The sequence below is a fragment of the Zootoca vivipara genome, chromosome 8, assembly GCF_963506605.1.
Source record: "Zootoca vivipara chromosome 8, rZooViv1.1, whole genome shotgun sequence".
Lineage (NCBI taxonomy): Eukaryota > Metazoa > Chordata > Lepidosauria > Squamata > Lacertidae > Zootoca > Zootoca vivipara.
This window is the reverse complement of record NC_083283.1, coordinates 37,043,459-37,063,138: the sequence shown is the minus strand read 5'-3', so window position 1 is coordinate 37,063,138 and position 19,680 is coordinate 37,043,459. Positions and strand designations below refer to the sequence as shown.

General features: G+C 44.7%; 1 protein-coding gene across 5 annotated transcripts in view; it reads left to right on the top strand.

The window, feature by feature from the left end:
* The window catches only part of LYN (LYN proto-oncogene, Src family tyrosine kinase), a 45,910-nt gene extending 26,250 nt beyond the window's left edge, over positions 1–19,660 (top strand). For all 5 annotated transcript variants that reach the window (XM_035125192.2, XM_035125190.2, XM_035125191.2 and 2 more), the window contains exons 9-13: positions 3,995–4,177; positions 8,006–8,082; positions 14,557–14,710; positions 15,396–15,527; positions 17,703–19,660. In XM_035125192.2, the coding sequence (XP_034981083.1) occupies positions 3,995–4,177; positions 8,006–8,082; positions 14,557–14,710; positions 15,396–15,527; positions 17,703–17,905 (749 nt within the window). In that variant the 3' untranslated portion in view covers positions 17,906–19,660. The remainder of the gene's footprint in view (positions 1–3,994; positions 4,178–8,005; positions 8,083–14,556; positions 14,711–15,395; positions 15,528–17,702) is intronic.
* Positions 19,661–19,680: the final 20 nt, after the last annotated feature.

The window sequence follows — 19,680 nt, the reverse complement described above, 5'->3', positions numbered from 1 at the left end:
TAATAGAAAACATGCCTTCATTTTCTGGGGATGACATCATCAGGGCATTTGCCGTTTAATGAGCCCATACGAAAACAATTTGCCTACTGAGCTAATATGCAGGGGTTATTGAAGCACTGTCAGCTGCAGAAGAAAGAACTAATTTCAGGAAGTTATGTTCCTGCGTATGTGCTCACAAAGGGTAGAGGGGGAGTGTTTCTGGTTCAAGATGTTTCCTCTTGTTTATGTGTGCCTCTTTGACGTCTAAATTTGGCTTGGTCCTCTGTGGGTTACTTTTACGTTATGGGTAAAATTACTGCACTGTGAAGCCTGACTACATTCTTCCTTTCCTTGCTGCAAGTATGAAAAGCTGATTTGCATGATGGCAGACCTTGTTTGATTGGAACGAAACTGCATGCTTTGGTAGCGTTCCAGTTGCCTTTCTCCATGGAGGGCCCAAGAGTTCCATCAGCTCCCAAGGATTGCGTTTACTTAGCACTGCTTGTTTCAGAATGATTTCAGGATGGCAAAGGAACGAAAAGAAATATAATTGTAAAAAACTAGGCTGTACTCACATTACATTGCAGTGAAGTTACTGTTTTCCCCGCAGTGGATTTCCCAGCTCTTTCCCCTTAGCTGTTCACATTGGCATAGCTTCATTAGCGTTCTGTTTATTTCTGCTTGTGTATGCATCAGGGGACACTGATGGGGTGGGATGTCTTTACCCTACTTAAAGGTGTTCACGTCTTGGCTGGAGACAAACTAGAAATGGCTTAACAACTCCAGTGATGTGAGCTGGTTGGGCTCATTGAACAGTAGTATTTTATAACAAACTATTGGATGCATATGCATTTTGGATCACATTGTGTGAACGTGGATTAAAAACTCAGCTCTGGAAGCACAGTGAGTGCACAGAAATGGGAGTTTTGATAAGAGAAGGTTTATGTTTGTTTGTTTGTTTGTTTGTTTGTGTTTTGTTTTGTTTTAGGAAAACATTTTAGAATAGTGGTTGTGTTTCTACATAGTTCTAAACCAGCAGTGTTGCAGGGCACTTTATTATGCTTTACTGTATTTTATTTATCTCCTGAGTTTCAGGATGCAAATATTTTCATGGTGGCTTATAACTCTATTGTGTTATGAGCTTCCATGGGCAAGAGCCTACTTCAGCAGACACAGGAAATGACAGGGATGGAACTGTTTGCAAGAGGAGATTAACAATGAAATTGGAGAGGTGATTTCAGTTGATCAACTGGAATGAACACCCCACCCCACCCCACCCCGGTCTGTGTCTTCCATCCTTTTAACAGCGTAGGCAATATTTCAGATCCAAATTCTATCATCCACAGTATAATAGTTTGTAGATCTACACTTTTTCCACTGTAAGATACATCATTAGCTTGGCATAGTTCTTGCTATCTACCTTCAGACCCTAATATTGTCTACCCTAATAAGGTAGACAGATTTGTTTCTGGTCATCTGTTGCCATAATTCTAGACCAGTGTTTCCCAAACATGGGTCTCTAGTAGCTGTTTTTGGACTACAATTCACACCATCCCTGACCAGTGGTCTTGCTAGCTAGGGATGATGGGAGTTGTAGTCCAAAAACAGCTGGATACCCAAGTTTGAGAAGCACTGTTTTAAACCAACCAGTTGTGCAATGTGGGTCTATTCACCATCTCTCATAGTGTGCCCGAAGCAGCAGGGGATTGAAAGGTCCTCAAAGAGCAAAGAGTTCTACAAGGGTCAAGTAAGCTAAGTAATATGCTCTAGTGAAAGGTACTGTCTAAATCTGATCAGCCAGATGATGCTAATTTTGTCATGTGTCCTCTGCATCTTACCATGTGGACAGAGAACTTTTATCCCACTCTTTGGCTTAAAAAGTTCCCAGAGCAGCTTACAGGATTGGTCATAGGCCAGTTTATGCTCTGGGGCTTACAGTCTGAAATACATTATTTATACACAATGAGAAAAGGATGTGGAGGGAAAGCGGGGGGGGGGGGACAAGCTCGTGCACCAGTTCCTAATGTTACAGTTTTAGAATGACCAGCTGAGAAGGAAGCCTGATGGAATGGCTGCTGCCAGGTGACAGCTGAAGCAGCTGATCTCTCTGCAGAGGCGATGACATGGCCCTGCTACTCTAAAAATGAAAATGCCCAGGAGAATAAAAACATCTTTGGTGCACAGATGACATCAGATTAAGTGATAGGCAAGGCTCCCTTGGGAAACAATCCCACTTGAAAAGGAGATACATGTTTTCGCAGGTACATGGTGGGCACTCATTGGGGAAACAGCCAACTGAGACCTCATGATGCATGTCAACCCATATTATGTCCACCATGAAAACATTGGGATTTGAAGTCCTCTTCCTTGTAGCCAGAGGCATAGCAAGCCCAGGTGGTACCTGGTACGGAAATTTTTTTTGTCACACCCCTACCCCACATCGACAGCTCGGGGTAGGCTTGGGAGTTGTGGGCGGGTGCCGAATGTCACCCCCTCAGCGATGACATCTGGGGTGGTCCGCCCCCCTTCCTACGCCTCTGCATCCCCACCCCCATGACTCCCAAGTACCCCAAACTGTCGGGGAAAGGGGGAAGCAATGCCGCTTTGCTGGGGCGCTGGCAAAGCTGCACAGCTTGTCCTCTCAGGAGCCACGGCTCCCGTCCATCTGTCCGTCCCCCTTCCTCCCTTCCCAGCTCGCTGTAAAGCAGCAAAGCTGGAGCTGCTTATAGCGAGGCTGCGAGGGGGGCTCCTGGCTCACTGTAAGGGGCTCCTGCTTTGGCGCTTTACAGTGAGCCAGGGAGGGAGGGGGAGCCGTGGCTCCCACCCGCCCCTCCCTGGCTCGCTGTAAAGTGGCAAAGCAAGGAGCCGGTTAGGGCAAGCCGGGGAGGGAGGGAGGCTGGGACCCCGGCGGCGTCCGTACGATGCTCCAGTGGCACCAGTGCAAACCGGTATGTACAGCACATGTGCAGCGTCTACACACAGCGCATGCATACGATACTGCACATGCGTTGTACATAGCGGTTTGCTGCTGGTGCCATCCAAGAGCTGTACGGATGGTGGCGGGATCCTCTGCTTGCGGCTGCCGTGGCAGCGGAGGGATCCTCCGCTTGCAGCCACGAACGGCTTATCCTCCACATGCGGCTGCGGCGGAGCGATGGCTGCTCGTGACGCCAAGCCTGAGCCAGGCCAGCACCCTGCAGGGTGCCTTCTTGTCACCCCCCCCAAACATGGAACCCAGGGAGTACCGCCCCCACCTTGTGACGCCACTGCTTGTAGCAGCTTATTCTTCTGCAGTGTCAATCATCACAGAAGATTAAGCTTGCAGGAAGTTGGCAACCATCTAGTTTATATTGGTTAATGGCTGTGAAAATATTCCTCCCACTTCTGCCATGGTCTGCATTCTTCATTGACAGAATTAATCTCAAAGTTTAATTCCTGCCGTCAAAATGTATTTGTGTATTTATTTCTTTTTTTACTAAATATTATTGAAGTAAATGTGCGGTGGGGGAAAATGGAAAATGAGATCGTGTGTGTCAGGTTATTCTTTACATACAGTATTTGGCCTTCTTCAACCTGGTGCTCAGTGGCTGGTGGAACTTGTAGTCCAAAATATCTGGAAGGCACCAGGTTGGCAAAGACTGAAGTACATTTTCCTAGGCCAATACAGTTATACCTTGGATCCAGAACGTCTTGTGAGTCAAACATTTTGGCTCCTGAAAGTCGTAAACCTGTAAGTGAGTGTTCCGGTTTGCAAATGTTCTTTGGAAGCTGAATGTCCGACGGGGCGTCCGTGGCTTCTGCTTGAATGCTATCAAATGTTTTTGAAAGTTGAACAGATTTCCAGAATGGATTCTGTTCGACAACTAAGGTACGACTGTAGTAGCATTTGTTGGTGCCTGCTTGTAAATACATCATTTATAAATTTATTGTTAAAGATCTCTCATGGCAAGACATTTGACCACCACATCCAGCACTCTGGATGTCTCTTCTCCTGTAACTATCCCTTTTGTTCTAGGTTACTACAATAACAATACAAAAGTAGCAGTGAAAACTCTGAAGCCAGGCACCATGTCCACACAGGCATTCATGGAAGAAGCCAACCTTATGAAATCACTTCAGCATGACAAGCTGGTCAGACTCTACGCTGTAGTTACCAAAGAAGAACCAATTTATATCATAACTGAATTCATGGCAAAAGGTAGGTATTACTGAATTCATTAACCAGAAGTACCATTTGCATGTAGGTAATGGCGTATGGTACAATTGCAACAGGCACTTGTAACTGACAATTTGATAGCCATTCATTATGGGACTGTAGTAACTTGAGTATTGGTTAACAGTGTCTCTTACTCTGGACAAAAAATATTACACATTAAATTAGGTATCATAAGAGGAATACACTTAAAGAAACAAATAGGTCAAAGTTTCATCTGTTCTGCAAATAGCCAAAGTTGTGCTCTGCAGACGTTGTTGGGAGTCCAACTCCCAGCATCTCCATCCAGCATGGCCAGGAATGATGAGAGTTGTCATCCAAAAACATCCTTTCTTTGCACTAGAGCTCTAAGGGGCCACAGTCTGCTGAATTGCCTTCTGCCATCATCATGAGGAATTGGCGGGATGAACCTGTTCTATGGATTATAATTAGAAAATCATGCAGCAGGTTACATTTGAACTTTGCAATGTGTAGGAGATGAAAGCTTGAGGGTGGTTCATGCCAAATTTAGGATAGGATAGATAAGTGGCTTATTTTGAACCAATTAACATTTGTTTTTATTTCGTAAATTTTATACACCACTTGATTGTAACAACCACTACCACCACCTTCAAAGTGGTTTACAAAAGAGAAAACAAGAAAAAAATGCATACTTTAAAATGCTAAAACAGATTAAAATTAGCTTGACCTTCTAATCACCTGGGTAGGCTTGGCCAGACAAGGATGTTTTTAACTCCATAAGATTTTTCGCTCCATAAGATGCATCTGACCATAAGACCCACTTAGTTTTTTAGAGGAGGGGAAAAATATTCTGAATCAATGCCACTGTTGGCAGCAGCGGCGGAGGGAGGAGCAGCCCGCTTTCGGGCTACTCGCCCCTCCCCTGCCCCTCTGCCACTGGTGGCCCGATTTCGGGCTGCTCATTCCGCTGCTGCCACTGGGAGCCATGGCTCTGGCAGCAGGGGCATCCCTCCACTCGAGGGTTCCTGCTGCTGTCCAGTGCCTTCGCTCCATAAGACGCACAGACATTTCCCTTTGTTCTTATGGAGCGAAAATACGGTACCTGCTTGATGTCAATAGGCAAGGAATTCCAAAGTGTAGGCCCTGCCACGCTAAATGATTTAGTTCTTACAAATACAGAACTGGTATGTGGCACCTACAGGGCCGTCTCAAGCCGGCCGGGCGCCCTGGCGCGGAGATCGCTCCGTCGCCCCTGCCCTGTTGGGTGGGTGGGTGGGTGGGCGGGCGCAGCACGCAGCATGGCTTCTGCGCGGCTTTGCCACGCAGCGCCCTCCTGCTGGCCCGGCGCCCTGGCGCCACGCACCACCAAGACTACCCCTAGAACTGGGCCTGGGCACCTATAGCAGTACCAATTCTGCCAACTGATGCAACTTAGTGGGACATGTGGGGAAAATATTTGAATGGCTGGCATTTTGACAGGTGCTGCAGATTTTCCCCATCTCTCTAGATTTTGTTGGGCTGAAGCATAGGAAAATATCTCTCTGTTCTGCATCTTGTGTTAGGTCGAAGTAAACATTAGTATGTACTGTTACTTTGGTAGAAGTGGAAGTGTCTGTAGTTTTTATTGAAAATGCAGTTCCCCAACCATTTCAGCCTACAGAGAAATTTGAAAATTCATACACGTGCTGAGTATAAACCACTGCTGCCTAGTAATCACTTGAGAGGGACATTCAGGTCCCTATATAGCCTTTTGTTGGAATGATGCCAGGGGAAACAGATAAGGGGTTGCTCCTCCGCTGACTGGAAAGGGCTAGAAAAGGTGTTGAAGAAAATTAGGAAGAGAGAGAAAAGGGTCATTTAAAAATAACAACAAATTAAAGTGAATGAGGGATGAGAAAAAGTGGTAATTTATGAGAAGTGGATAAGTTAGGTATGGAAGAGGGGGAGGAGAAATTACAATGAATAAAAACAGTTCTGAAAAGCTTGGTGCGGGGAGATGAAAATATAAAATAGGAATCCCTCTCTGCTTAGAGTCTTTGGATCAGGCATCCCCAAACTTCGGCCCTCCAGATGTTTTGGACTACAATTCCCATCTTCCCTGACCACTGGTCCTGTTAGCTAGGGATCATGGGAGTTGTAGGCCAAAACATCCGGAGGGCCGCAGTTTGGGGATGCCTGCTTTGGATCAACATTTTCTTCCTAAAGTGGAAATCTGAGTCAGAATGCCTCCATACCTAATGTCTCAAGGAAAGCTGAAGTGTGGAGCTGCTTGCTAGAAAGAAAACAGTGTTGTAAAGACTAAAAGCAATTTCCAAAGAGTGATCATAAATCAAAAGAAAACAATGTCAGTGTCAGCTGCTCATGTTGGACACTGCTTTGATAAGTCACCATTTTGTGACTGGAGGGTCTCAATAATTTTCAGCCATCTCAAGAGGGCCCTTTGAGTATAAAGTTTGGGAACGCCTAGATTAAGCAGCTAAAGACATTACAGTGGTACCTCGCTAGACGAATGCCTCACAAGACGAAAAACTCGCAAAACGAAAGCATTTTGCGATTTCAATGGAGACTCGCAAGACGAAGTTTCCTATGGCGCGCTTCGCAAGATGATTTTTTTTCATCCCATAGGGTGCCTCGCATGATGAATTTTTTTTAATGTCTTGCGAGGCACCCTATAGGAAACCGCACTTCAATGCGTTCCTATGGGAGCCGCTTTGCAAAACGAATTTTTCGCTATACGAAGCAACTCGCGGGACAAATTAAATTCGTCTAGCGAAGCACCAATGTATAGTCTTGCATATTCTTCTCACTTTTAAGTTAGGCCCCCTGAACCCACACTCTTTCAGTTACCAATGGATATACAGTAGAGGGTGGGAAATTGTCCAGCAAATAATTTAGCAGTCACAACTTTCCCAACACTTAATTTCTGCCTCATGCAACAAACTGCACTGTGCTCCCACATCACAGCAACTTGTAGTGAACAGCCAGGCACAAATTTCTACAGGCACCACTTTCCCAGACACTTGCTACACATGCATCTGGTGAATTTTCCCTGGACACCCCCCCCCCACACACACCATGCACATTAAGCCCTATGGCAAACTGTGAAGGACCAATATATTTCTGTAACCTTTGAAAAGTTACTGTGTTTTGTGAGTTCCTAGCAGGATATGGCAAGTCCTCAGCTGTTTGCAGTGGTAGAGCTCTCATGGCTGCTTCATTTAAAATAATAATAATGGGTGCCAGGGGTGTACCCAGGATCAAAACTAGGGGGGCAAGGGGCGGGGCCAAGGCACGGGAGGGGAGGGGCCACATAGTGGGAATGTGGGTGGGGCTACAGAGCCCAGGTGAAATCAAAATAAACAGTAAAAACTACAGCAAACTGATCACATATATTTTTTTTTAAAAAAAATTCAATGCCATTTAAAACATTACTGAGAGAAGTACAGCTGTGCCGGCCGGCCCTGCTTCTAGGGGTGGCAGCGGCCCGCCCCTGCCCCGCGGTGGGTACGCCCCTGATGGGTGCAAAGTGAGTGCAGATTTGTCATGTGCTATTGAGATCTCTTCCACTGCACATAAGCCTGATGTGTACACACTATGAATCTCCAGCCAATTTCCTAAAGCAGCTCTTAAACTAATCTCATAAAATCACCCTTGGCATGGTTTTGCAGAGCAGAAAGCTGAAATGTATTAGGGTTGCTAAAAGGTAAGTTTCCCCTAACATTTAAATAGAGATGAATGCTTTTAAAAACCTCATTCACTCAAAAGATCCCCAGAAATATTTTTATGCCATTCATTCGCACCTGAGTTTGACTTGTTTTTACCACCTTGTCTTGCCCTTACTTTATCACACAGGGAGCTTGCTGGATTTCCTGAAGAGTCAAGATGGTGGGAAATTACTACTTCCAAAGCTCATTGACTTCTCAGCTCAGGTAAATAAATTATTTTTATTTTTTATAAATATTTTTAAAATAAATGCTCATGTTTTATATATATAACATGAGCATTTACGGGCCTGTTGCTATGATGTTACAACAGAGACCTGTGCTTTCCCTGTGCTTCCTGCAGCAGTAAAACAAAGCTTGGGGGGAAACCTAGGAGCTATTCCATGTAGCTGCCACCTCCATGCTCCCCCTCTGAAGCTCAGTGTGTTCCAGCTGAAGACGTTTGATACTGGGCTGGCTTGGCACTGGCTATGCTTCGTTTTCACCGTTGTCTGGAAGCCAGGTTTACTGAGACAGGTTTTGGATGCTGAAAGTTCAGTTTAAAGTGGATTTCTCCTGCAGATATGGCAACAGAAAATTGCTCTCTGAATTGCTGGGGCCCCAGGCACATTGTGTTATCCCCTACCTTTGTGGCTTAGTCAAGTCACATCTGGGTCCGTTTTGAGGAGGAAGTGGCAGGTCAACTATAGGTGGAATAATAGAATGATGTGCCTGGATTGAACTATATAAATAATAGCTACCCCAGTGCACAGCATGAGAGGATGTAACTGGCCTCATCCTGACCCTGGGTGTGTAAGAGTAGGCCTAACTGCAGTTTTATGTACAATGCTACCTTTACTGTGTAAACTTTGCTTAGTTATGAAAGTGTAATTAATTGTATTTAGAGGGCTGCTGCCTGTTTGTCTCTCCAAATGTTGCCTGAGTTGCTGTGATGTCACGGAATATTCACAAATATTCTAATTAGTGGGGGGAATTGGCAAGAGAAGAAAGAGATTATTCTTGTGCTGTCTGGAAGAAGGCTGTCACTGTGTTTAGAAAAATAAATTGCCGCTTGCTACTGCCAAGGAGATTACAATGAATGTTGCCCAGGCCAAGGTGTAGCACGGGCTTAGCACGGTGGCAGGGTCGTCTAAGGCAGGCATAGGCAACCTTGGCTCTCCAGATGTTTTGGAATTACAACTCCCATGATCCCTAGCTAATGGGGCCAGTGGTCAGGGATCATGGGAGTTGTAGTTCCAAAACATCTGGAGAGCCAAGGTTGCCTATGACTGATCTAAGGGGCTGATGCATAACCTCTGATGAGGATTGCTCCTAACCAGGAAGAAATGGGAGTGAATGAAATTTCCAGCAACGGATACTACTTCCTGTCAATGATGGGTAGCCCCAAAGAGTATGCAGCAAATTCAGAAGTATTGCTCCTTATTCAGAAGTGACATGTTGCAAGGGATGGACATCCATTGGCTCAATACATCCTGGATCGCCTTGCTGGTGCTTGGAGCTGTGTGAAACGGTAACAGGCTCCAAAATTCCACAATCCTTGGGAGACATATCACAGAGCAGGAACCCATGCAGAATGGTGTTCTTAGTCCCATCAGTTTAGAGCAGGCATCCCCAAATGTTTTGGACTACAATTCCCATCTTCCCCGACCACTGGTCCTGTTAGCTAGAGATCATGGAAGTTGTAGGCCAAAACATCTGGAGGGCCACAGTTTGGGGATGCCTGGTTTAGAGAGTGCTTCCAAGTAACTTGCACCCTTATTTCCCCCAAAGTAGTAAAAGGAGCTACAAAAGTCCCTGTAGAAATGGACCCCATTACTATGGAGTGGCTTCATCTGCACCATGCAATTAAAGCACTATTATCCCACTTTAAACTGTCATGGCTTCCACCACAAAATCCTGGAAACTGTAGTTTGTTAAGGGATCTGAGGATTGTTAGGAGCCCCCTATTCCCTTTACAAACCTACAATTTTCAGAACGAGGAATTGATTGTTTAAGCACTCTGGGAGTTGTAGCACCGTGAAAGGAATAGGGGTCTCCTAACAACTCCCAGCATCCTTAACAAACCACCATTTGTCTGAAGTAGTAGAATGGTGCTTTAAATGGCTGGTGTGGATGTGGCCAGAGACAGGTGCAGGGAAGGCAAGTCAGATGAGAGTCAGAGCAAGCACATTGCATTCTGGTGAAGGTTGCACAATAGCTTGCTCTTGGTTTCGTCTTCCTTATTTTTGCAAATGGCTTTCGTTCTCTTTAGAACACATAGCAGCTGGTTGGAATATACTATGCTCTATTCATTGCTCATCTTCAAAACAATGGCAATGAAAAGAAAAAGTGTAAGTGGAAAAGGGCCCACAATGCTTGGGTAGATTTTAAACAAAAACATTTAAATCCTGTTTAAATCAATATTTACCAGAGGGCACAACACTACAGAGCAACATGTCCTGTACCAAATATCCTTTGAACATGACCTTAATTTCCTGTTGCAAAAGTTGGCCTCAGTCTGGCTGAAAATGGTTGTAATAGTAAGAGACGCCTCATATCAACATCTTTATCTATGTCACATGCCATACTAGCAACGATTAATATCTATCTTCAGACTGTGTTACAGTTGTTTTCTTTACTAACACTTGTATATTCCACATTTCTGTTTTAAAACACGCAAGTGGCTTCACAATAACACGGTTTTGAAACAGTCTTAATATAGAACTTGACGTTTTAGCTTCAAACATGACCCAGACATGGTTTTAAATGGTATTTTTCCTCATAGACATTTTCATTTCATGGAATAGATGCAGACTGTGAATAAATATTGAGCATGTGTGGTAGTTTTAATTCTTTTTAGCTCTGATTACTAAATATAAGAAAAATAAATATGCTATATTAGATCACTCTATAGGGCACCAGGAGCATTTCCAACAGAACTAATTTTATTTTCTCTGATGCAAGTTACCATATGCAGTTACCCTAATCTTGCAGCACTGATCATCATTGGTTCAGGAGTAGTGATAGAACCATTCATTAGGATTGCAAGTTGTGTTTAGAAGTTCATTCTTGGAGAACATCTGGAATGCATTGCTAGCCATTAAACATCTGGGGGGTTCATATCTGGCCTGGAAGGAGAATCTTTCCTAATTTTTTTCCTGCACTAAATTGTAAACTATGTACCTGAACGTCTTGGACATGTGGAGTAGATAAAGTATGTGAACATGAGTCAAGATTGTAACATTGGAAAGGAGACCAGAAATGAGAGGTAGAGGGCATGCTTTAGGCCAGGCATCCCCAAACTTCGGCCCTCCAGATGTTTTGGACTACAATTCCCATCTTCCCCGACCACTGGTCCTGCTAGCTAGGGATCATGGGAGTTGTAGGCCAAAACATCTGGAGGGCCGCAGTTTGGGGATGCCTGCTTTAGGTGCAGAAGGTCCCAGGCTCAATCCCAGCATCTCCAGATAGGACTGAGAAAGAAACTCTAGGAAGGTCCTGCCCAATACTAAGAATTTAGTACCTATTTAGACAATACTAAATAGGCCAATACTTGGTATAAGGCAGTTTCATGTGTTCATATCTCCCTTCCAGTGTACATGCAAAAGAAGGCCATCATACTCTCCCAATATGCCAGCCTTTACTGGATCAAATGGTTTGGACTACAACTCCCATCAGCCCCAGGCAAAAGAAATGGCTTGTCTCTCTGGCCACTGGTGCTTGCCTGTGGAGCTGGCATCAGCATCTGGCACCCTTAAGCAACTGTCAGGAACTGGCACCCAGACTGAGCTCACCGATGATGCCTGCTTCAACCCCCCACCCCTTAACATTTTTTCTGGCCTGCTACTCTGAGCTGTGCCAGATGGCTGGGTCTAACTGCCATTTTAATTTCCACCGTGCTTTCAATGTCACAACACTCTGGGGGCATTGTGGGAAATTAAAATGGTGACTAATCCAGCCATCTAACTATGTTTATAGCACTGCCACCACAAAAGGACTGCTTTGCTCAGGGGCCCCACACAACCTTGGAATCGACCCCGTTTGCCTGAAACCAATCCAGCCATTCAAGCAAACTCTTCCATTGTGAAGGAGCAAGTCTGCTTTACAGTTAAAATGTGATTTTGTGGTGGGGGTGGGCAGCTTCCTAAAATGGACTGGAGCAGGTGCTGACGACACACCTTCTCTAATCCCACCTCACTGGTAGCAGGCCACATGCTTCCCTTGAGTTTAAGTTCCAAATTTATCTGCTGAGGGTTTGCACCTGTGTGCTGCACTCTGTTGCCAGTGTTAGTGTCATGCTCTAACTGGGATTTTGGTTGGTGGGAAGGGAAGGGACCTAGAGAGGCCTTTTAAAATAACAAGAAGTATTTGGGCATACCTTGGAAGTTCCCACTCCTGCTTCCTCTTCTCTAGGCCCGCCCAAGGACTGAAAATTGGTCTAAATTTGGTGCTGCAGTTAGCTCATCTACTTGTTCATCTTTTTTCTCTCCAGGATACGAGACAATAATTCTTTCCTTGCAGGGGGTGGGGGAATATATGCAAGGTACAAATCCTGTGCACAAGGGCCAATCTATGCCTGGTGTCAGGAAGCATGATCCTTCCTTTTTCTCCTCCTGGCATTGTTTGTACCAACTTTATTGAGGTTTTCAATGCTGCTCCAGTCTGTATGGGTTTGTTCAATCCAGCCTTTTGTGCCCCCATTTCATCTCAAGTTTTTTTTTAAGTGACCTGTTGTAGGCTTCTTGTCTTTATAAATCCCTTCAGTCAACAGGCTTCTTATCACACTTCGACAGATATCTTAGCCTTAGGCCTCCTAGTAATATATATATTATATATATAATATATATATATATATATATTATATGGAAAGCCTTGTTCAACAACAGATCCTGGGGACGGGAAATATTTGCCACTAAGGGAGTAGCCACATCCTCTGGTTATAAGAAGCGCTACTTTCTGAGCCTCCTGCACCAGAGAGAAACTTCTGGTCCTCTTCAAAGGCTTAGCTTTTGTGCAATATTTCTCTTCACAAAAACTGTGTTCAGCACTTGTGACAGTGTGGTGGGAAGTACCACCATGGGTATTTTTCCATTGCCTGACCCACAAAAAGAGGAACAAAGCGAGTGTGCAGTTCCTTTTTTAAAATAGATGCTGATCTGCATATTGCTACAGGACTGGTACCTGAGACATTTTAAAGAGTGTGCAGACATTTATGGTATCTATTAATAGCTCTACAGTTCCTTGAACAGCCAAAACTATTTAAGCCAAATAAGTCCAACTAACTTTAAAAAGAATGAAATCTGGCTTGCGTGCGAAAACTTAAGACAAAAGTGAGTTGCTCATCAGGCTTGGTTGGGCTGTGTGTTGACAATCTTGCTCAGCAAAACTAGGAACTGATACCTTTTACATGTTGCGTTGTTTTAGAAAATATAAAATAAATATATAGCCGGGAACTGAGCTGAAAACTTTTAGCTAATGCAGCCCTGAAAAACAATGATTAGTAGCTTTTCCAGTCTGCATCTGTCCTGGTCTCTCTGGTTTAGGGACCCCTATGTTTGTATCAAAACAAGGAGACAGGTGGTATGTTCTGGAACTGTGTTACAAAGGGACAGAATTGGCTGCACCCTGACAGAAGTACTAGAAGTTGAGGAACAGAAGGGGGGCAACTATGATCTGAGCTGTGTGTCTGTCTTCTGACATCTTTACCTTGCCATGCAGAGACATTACATTACACCAAGAGTTGCCAGCTGGGTGCCTCCATGCCCACCAGTGCCTTTGATGGTGCCCAGGAGAGGTTTCAGTAAACATCACCTTAGAAATCCGCAATGCAATTGGGGAGAGGCATGCCTGAACCATTTTGTGTTCCTGCCTCTTCTCTGGCTGTGGCCACCATTTTGTGCTATGTGACATGCACCATGGCAGCCATTTTGTGATTGGCATTCACGGCCATTTCTCAAAATTCCAAATGTTCTCACTGGCCTTAAAAGCTTGGCGACCCCTATCCTACACAGTCCTCTGCTCCTACCGGTTGAGGTGCAACAGAGAAAGAAGTGAGGCAACCTGCTATCAACTTGGGGTGTGAGTGAGCTGCAGGGAGGGGAGGGGAAATGAGCTAGAAATATTAATAATTATTATTTTAAGCAAAGCATATTTATAGATGGCAGCTGATTCATAGAAAACTAAATATTTGTGCTAGCACAAGGATTAGCAGTAACACAACATAAATTGCCCCCTTTCCCCCCAGTGTGTGCACCTCAGAACAGATATAAGGAACCCACAAGGGGAATGTTCCATTGCACAAGAAAAAGCCTAAATACTTAACAAACCATATGGCAAGCCTATACCAAATGCTGTTCTTGGCTGCATGTAAAGGGACTTTATGGCACTTCTGTAAATTGAAAATGAGGAAAACCTATGAATGTTGACCAACCCACTCCCCATTTCCCTCCTCTCCATTTGTAAATACAATCTACCATTGAGCAATGAATGATATTTAATGTAAGCAAAGGGGTGTTATCAGTACTCAAGTGTATCCCTATTTTGATTTTTAAAATATTGGAGGCTGTGCATATCATGGCTAATGTGTAAAAATGATATGTTAAAAAAGGAGTTTCCCTGACTGTTTAAAAATATTATTTGTGTGCGTATAAAAGTGCTTACAAAAAAGTACAAAAGTTAAAGATATTTCATTTTTTGTTGCAGATTGCAGAAGGGATGGCATATATAGAAAGAAAAAACTACATCCATCGTGATCTGAGAGCAGCTAATGTTCTTGTTTCAGAGTCTCTAATGTGCAAAATTGCTGATTTTGGACTTGCTAGAGTAATTGAAGATAATGAATATACAGCCAGGGAAGGTTTGTATCACATTATAATTTTAAGCCCTATAAGAATAATTACGTTAACAGCCACATGTTTCACTAGAAATACCTAAATGTCAACAACACCCACTGTTCCATCTCTGCTGTCTGCCCCTGGGATTTCATACCTTGCTACTTGGTTTGCACTTGCATTTCTACAGAAAGACATAGCAGACCTTCACATTTTTCTCACTGGCTCCTGTCATAAAATCATAGAATTGGAGGAAGTCTTGTAGGCCATAGGGGCTACCCCTTGCTTGATCAGGAAATCCAGAGCTAGAGCATCTCCAGAATATGGCTTTAAGACCTCCAGAACAGTGTATGTTGCAGATGTCCAATTAGTTCCATTGATCTTGAAACCAAGAAGGTTCTCCTAACATTAAACCAAAATCTACTCTTCAGTAACTTACACCCTCTGGGACAGCAGAGAACAACTTTTCAGGTATTTGAAGAGGGCAAATTTGTCGTCGTCATCCCCCCCCCCCCCGGTCTTCCTTCCCAGGCTGAACACCAGTTCCTTCAACATTTTGTGAGAGTTTATTTTCCATACTATTGAAGAATCTTCATTGTCACTTCCAATTTTTCAGTCACTTTCCCCTCATGAATCACCTTACGAATAGTTTCTAATGGTTACATGAATGAAACCAGATTTAAAACGGTGCTGTTGTTTTCCTCTCTGTAGGTGCAAAATTCCCTATCAAATGGACAGCACCAGAAGCCATTAATTTTGGCTCATTTACTATTAAGTCTGACGTGTGGTCCTTTGGAGTGCTTCTGTATGAAATAATTACTTATGGGAAAATTCCTTATCCAGGTATGTACTTTTTATTTACTGCTTATTTGCCCTCAGTTTATACAGGTACGAGAGTTAGTAGAATAGGTGCAAACATGCAACAAGACACATTTTGATAATTATAAAATGTTTATTGGTTGCTGTACTTAAAGTGTCTTCAAAGTACTCATAGGAGGAATGTGGGTTGAAACCATGCGAGTCTTTGGCCTCCCTGCAGCATTTTTAAAAAAAAACAAAACAAAACAAATGAATGAATGCATTTGCTTCATTCAATGTAAGAAACATATTAGCACCAGAGGCGCCCTTCCCATAGGGTCTAGTGGCTCGTTGCACCAGGGCGCCGGCCTCTCAGGGGCGCTGGCGGGGTGCAACCAACTACTAAGCCCTGAGCAACAGCACCGCCGGCATCTGAGGGCGCCGCGCCAGCCCCGCTGAGGCTGCTCCAGGGCGGTCGGGGAAACCTCCGAGACGCTGAAGCTGGCAAGCCGTGGTACAGAGTTGGGAGCCCCTCCCGGGTTGCACTGCTACCCGGCTTCCCCGGCTCCTGCCCCGCCGCAGCAGTAAAGGATGAAGAAGTGCAGGAGCTCAACGTGCTCATTGGACTGGGCGGCGGGAATGGGGACCGGGGAAGCGGCAGCGGGCACAAAAAGAGATACCCAAGGAAAGGCTCCGCCAGCGTAGGCATGGTGGAGGCCGGCCTGAGCCCTGAGCAGCTGCTGGCCGAGATCCAGCTATGGCTGAGAGGCGAGCGCGGTACAAACCCGGTGCGCCATGATGGCGCCCTTTCCGTTGCCCCGTGCGGAGTCTTTGCCCTCCCGGCGAACTTCCCTCGGGATGCCCCCTGCTGGCCACTGCGCGGGGCACCCCAAGGGCAGGAACTGCCTTGGCCCCGCTCCTCTAGGGCTGCGCTGGCCTGCCCACTGACAGGTGACCCCCAAAAGCCCCGCTACTCCGAGCAGGCACCCTACCTTGCCCCTTCAAGCTCTGGAGATGCTCCTGGCTGCCGCCACAATCCCTGAAGCTGCCAATGGGAGCCTGCGAGGCCGGGGCTCAACTCTGCAGCCACCAAGCCGGGGGTGGGGCTGGAGGCGCTGCCCCCGGAGTTCTAAATTTTGGGAAAGGGAAGGGGCGCTGGAGGAATCTTTGAGCCACGGTGCTGGATGTGCTTAAGACGGCCCTGAGCAGCACGATAATCTTTGCTACAAAAGCAGGTGTGTTTGCTGTACAGTGGTACCTTGGTTTACGAACTTAATACGCTCCTGAAGTCCATTCTTAAACTAAGACGGCTTTCCCTAATGAGGCCTCCCGCCCCCGGTGTCCTTCCACTGTTTGGATTCCGTTCTTAGACCGAGGTAAAGTTCTCAAAACGGGACTCTATTTCCGGTTTTGCAGAGTTTGTAAACTGAATCGTTCTTAAACCGAGGTACCACCGTATCATAACTGGAGTGGAAAGCTGAAAGCAGGCCCTGGGGTCAGAGCTGAATGTTACAGGTGATGAAACTCTGGGGATGGACTACAGATCCTTAGTACCTTAGGGGGGAAATTGAGCTGATCTCAGATAAGATTGTCTGCTGCTGATTCAATGGCCCTGGCAGGTGATTACCTCTCTAGGGAAGGTTTCTGAAAGGCCAAAATGCAAACATACAGTCTTTGAGAACACAGGTGACCAGTTTGGCTTTCTGCTAGGTAATATTTGGGTCCTAGCACCCTCTTAGATACCACCCACTTTTTAACCCAGCCAACATTGGAGCTCTGGCATTGGAGGGCAAGGGCATCTTGAGGTTTTGTGGCAGCAGGTATGGAGATCCAACCTAAGGTCTTCCTCTCTTACATCAGAGAGGGGGGTTCTGATGTATCCTACCGGGGTGTAGTGGGGGGGGGCAGGGAGGCCTTACTTCTGGATGCTTGGATCAGCTGACATTCAGTTTACAGTGCAATCAAACACATGTTTACTCAGAAGTAAGTCCCACTGTAGCACTTCAATGGAGCTGACTCCATAAGTCATCTTAATTTCCTACAATTGACTTTCTCCAGTAACAAAAGCTTGACTATTCAATGAATGAATTTGATATAAGTATTAGAAATGCAAGGGTGGAGGAAGGTTTAAGTTTATGATTGATTGGGTTCGGTGTTTTTTTTTTAAGACTGACATAGCCAAATTTGCTAGTGGAAGAAATATGTTTTTTCTTGTTTCAGGGATGAGTAATTCTGATGTCATGATAGCTCTTCAACGTGGGTATCGCATGCCACGCATGGAGGCCTGTCCAGCTGAGCTCTATGATATTATGAAAACATGCTGGAAAGATAAAGCAGAAGAGAGACCAACTTTTGAATATTTACAGAGTGTCCTTGATGACTTCTACACTGCTACAGAAGGACAATATCAGCAGCAGCCCTAACAGGAAAAAGGAGGAGCTCCTGCCTCCAAATTGGTGTAGACCTCTTAATGGGACATTGTGGTTGCGCCAGTTACTTTTATGCATTAGGATATCCTAACTGCTTGTGGATCCTGAAACTGAAGCTCAAGAAAACGTTGCAGGTGACCACTATCCAGCTTAAGGCTTTAATGTCCTCTATTGCTGGCACTTTCTTTCTATTTTTCTTAAGTACCCAGATTCTTTTGACACACCAGAAGATCAAAATCAAGCTGGAGACAGCTGCAAATGTAATGAAGAAAAACAACAATTCATGACAGCAGCCAGAACTTAGCCCCACATGGTCCAGTCATAACAAGCATCTCAAAAAAGGTCTGTTTTAGGGCCCATCTAGATGCTATAGTGATGCATGAGCTGTTGCCACCCATTTATTTTAACTGAAAAGCTTTTCAGGCTGTGGGAGGGAGGACTGCAGAGCCATCATTTATTTGCTCAGAATGGCATCTGTTGGAATGGCTTGCCCACCTGCAGCATAAAAGACACAGGAATGGGGTCTTTCTTAGATTGGAAACTAGCTTGGAGAGACAACTTTGACTGAATAAACAGTGGCAGAGGAAATGTTTAATCAGCCTGCCCACTTAGCTCTTCCCTGCTCACCACTGAGGAGCTCATGCTAGCAGCTTGCTGCAATTGCATTTTACGTTAAAAAGACAACTCTTTTGTGTTTTGCCTTGTGAAAGTGGATTGGATGAATGGGCTTAAACAGAAAAAGCTGCTGTAGTGTCTATACTTGTCTAAAGAGTAAGGTGGAATTGGCACAGTTGCAATGAAGTGAATGAGACATCAGAATAGAGTGGTTCCCCACAACCCCCAGGAGATAACCATGCTTTTAAGCAAGAAAGTCTTTCTGGCTCACATTACCTCCCTTCAAAGAACCTACCTGTAGAATCTGAAATGCAGTACATTTATACCTGATGATCTAAAGCAGGCACCCCCAAACTGTGGCCCTCCAGATGTTTTGGCCTACAACTCCCATGATCCCTAGCTAACAGGACCAGTGGTCGGGGAAGATGGGAATTGTAGTCCAAAACATCTGGAGGGCCAAAGTTTGGGGATGCCTGATCTAAAGGTATATTGTATATGGCTTTATAGTTTGTTTTCAAATAGGAAGCTGATAGGGATAAAATGAAGTATAACCTAGAGTCATTGCAGAAACCTTTCTACCAGTGTGGCTCATAAAGCTGCCATTCTTAAAGGCAGCACTTTAGTTCCAACATTAGGCAATTTAATGTTTAAATTCAAAAAGCACAACTAACACAACATTCCCATTAGAAAGTACACCCAGCTACTATTATAACCAAAGTCTATACAATTTGTTGAACGTATTATGTAAGTAGGATGCGGGTGTGGGATGGGAGACACTTGAAAATCAGGTTTAAGGGCACTAGTTGTATAAAGTCACGACTGGACTGAAGTTATGAACAGGATGCGATCTCACTACTCTGTGCCTCAGCTTTCTCAAAAAGGGTTGTGTTTTTTCCTCGATATCATGCTGAGACTTTTCCAAAATACTTATTCACAACTTGGTTACTATAGGAACATTGTGATTCTAACTATGTTCAGTTGCACAACCCAATATTTTTGTAGTACACATGATATTTACTCTTTTTAAATGAAGGAATCCAGTTGACAAACTGGCAACCAGGCTGTCAACCTGTAAATACTGTTTTCATTTTATTGTGATTTTAATAAATAAGCATTCTTGAAATTTCAAACCTGGCAGATTTCGAGTATGTTCT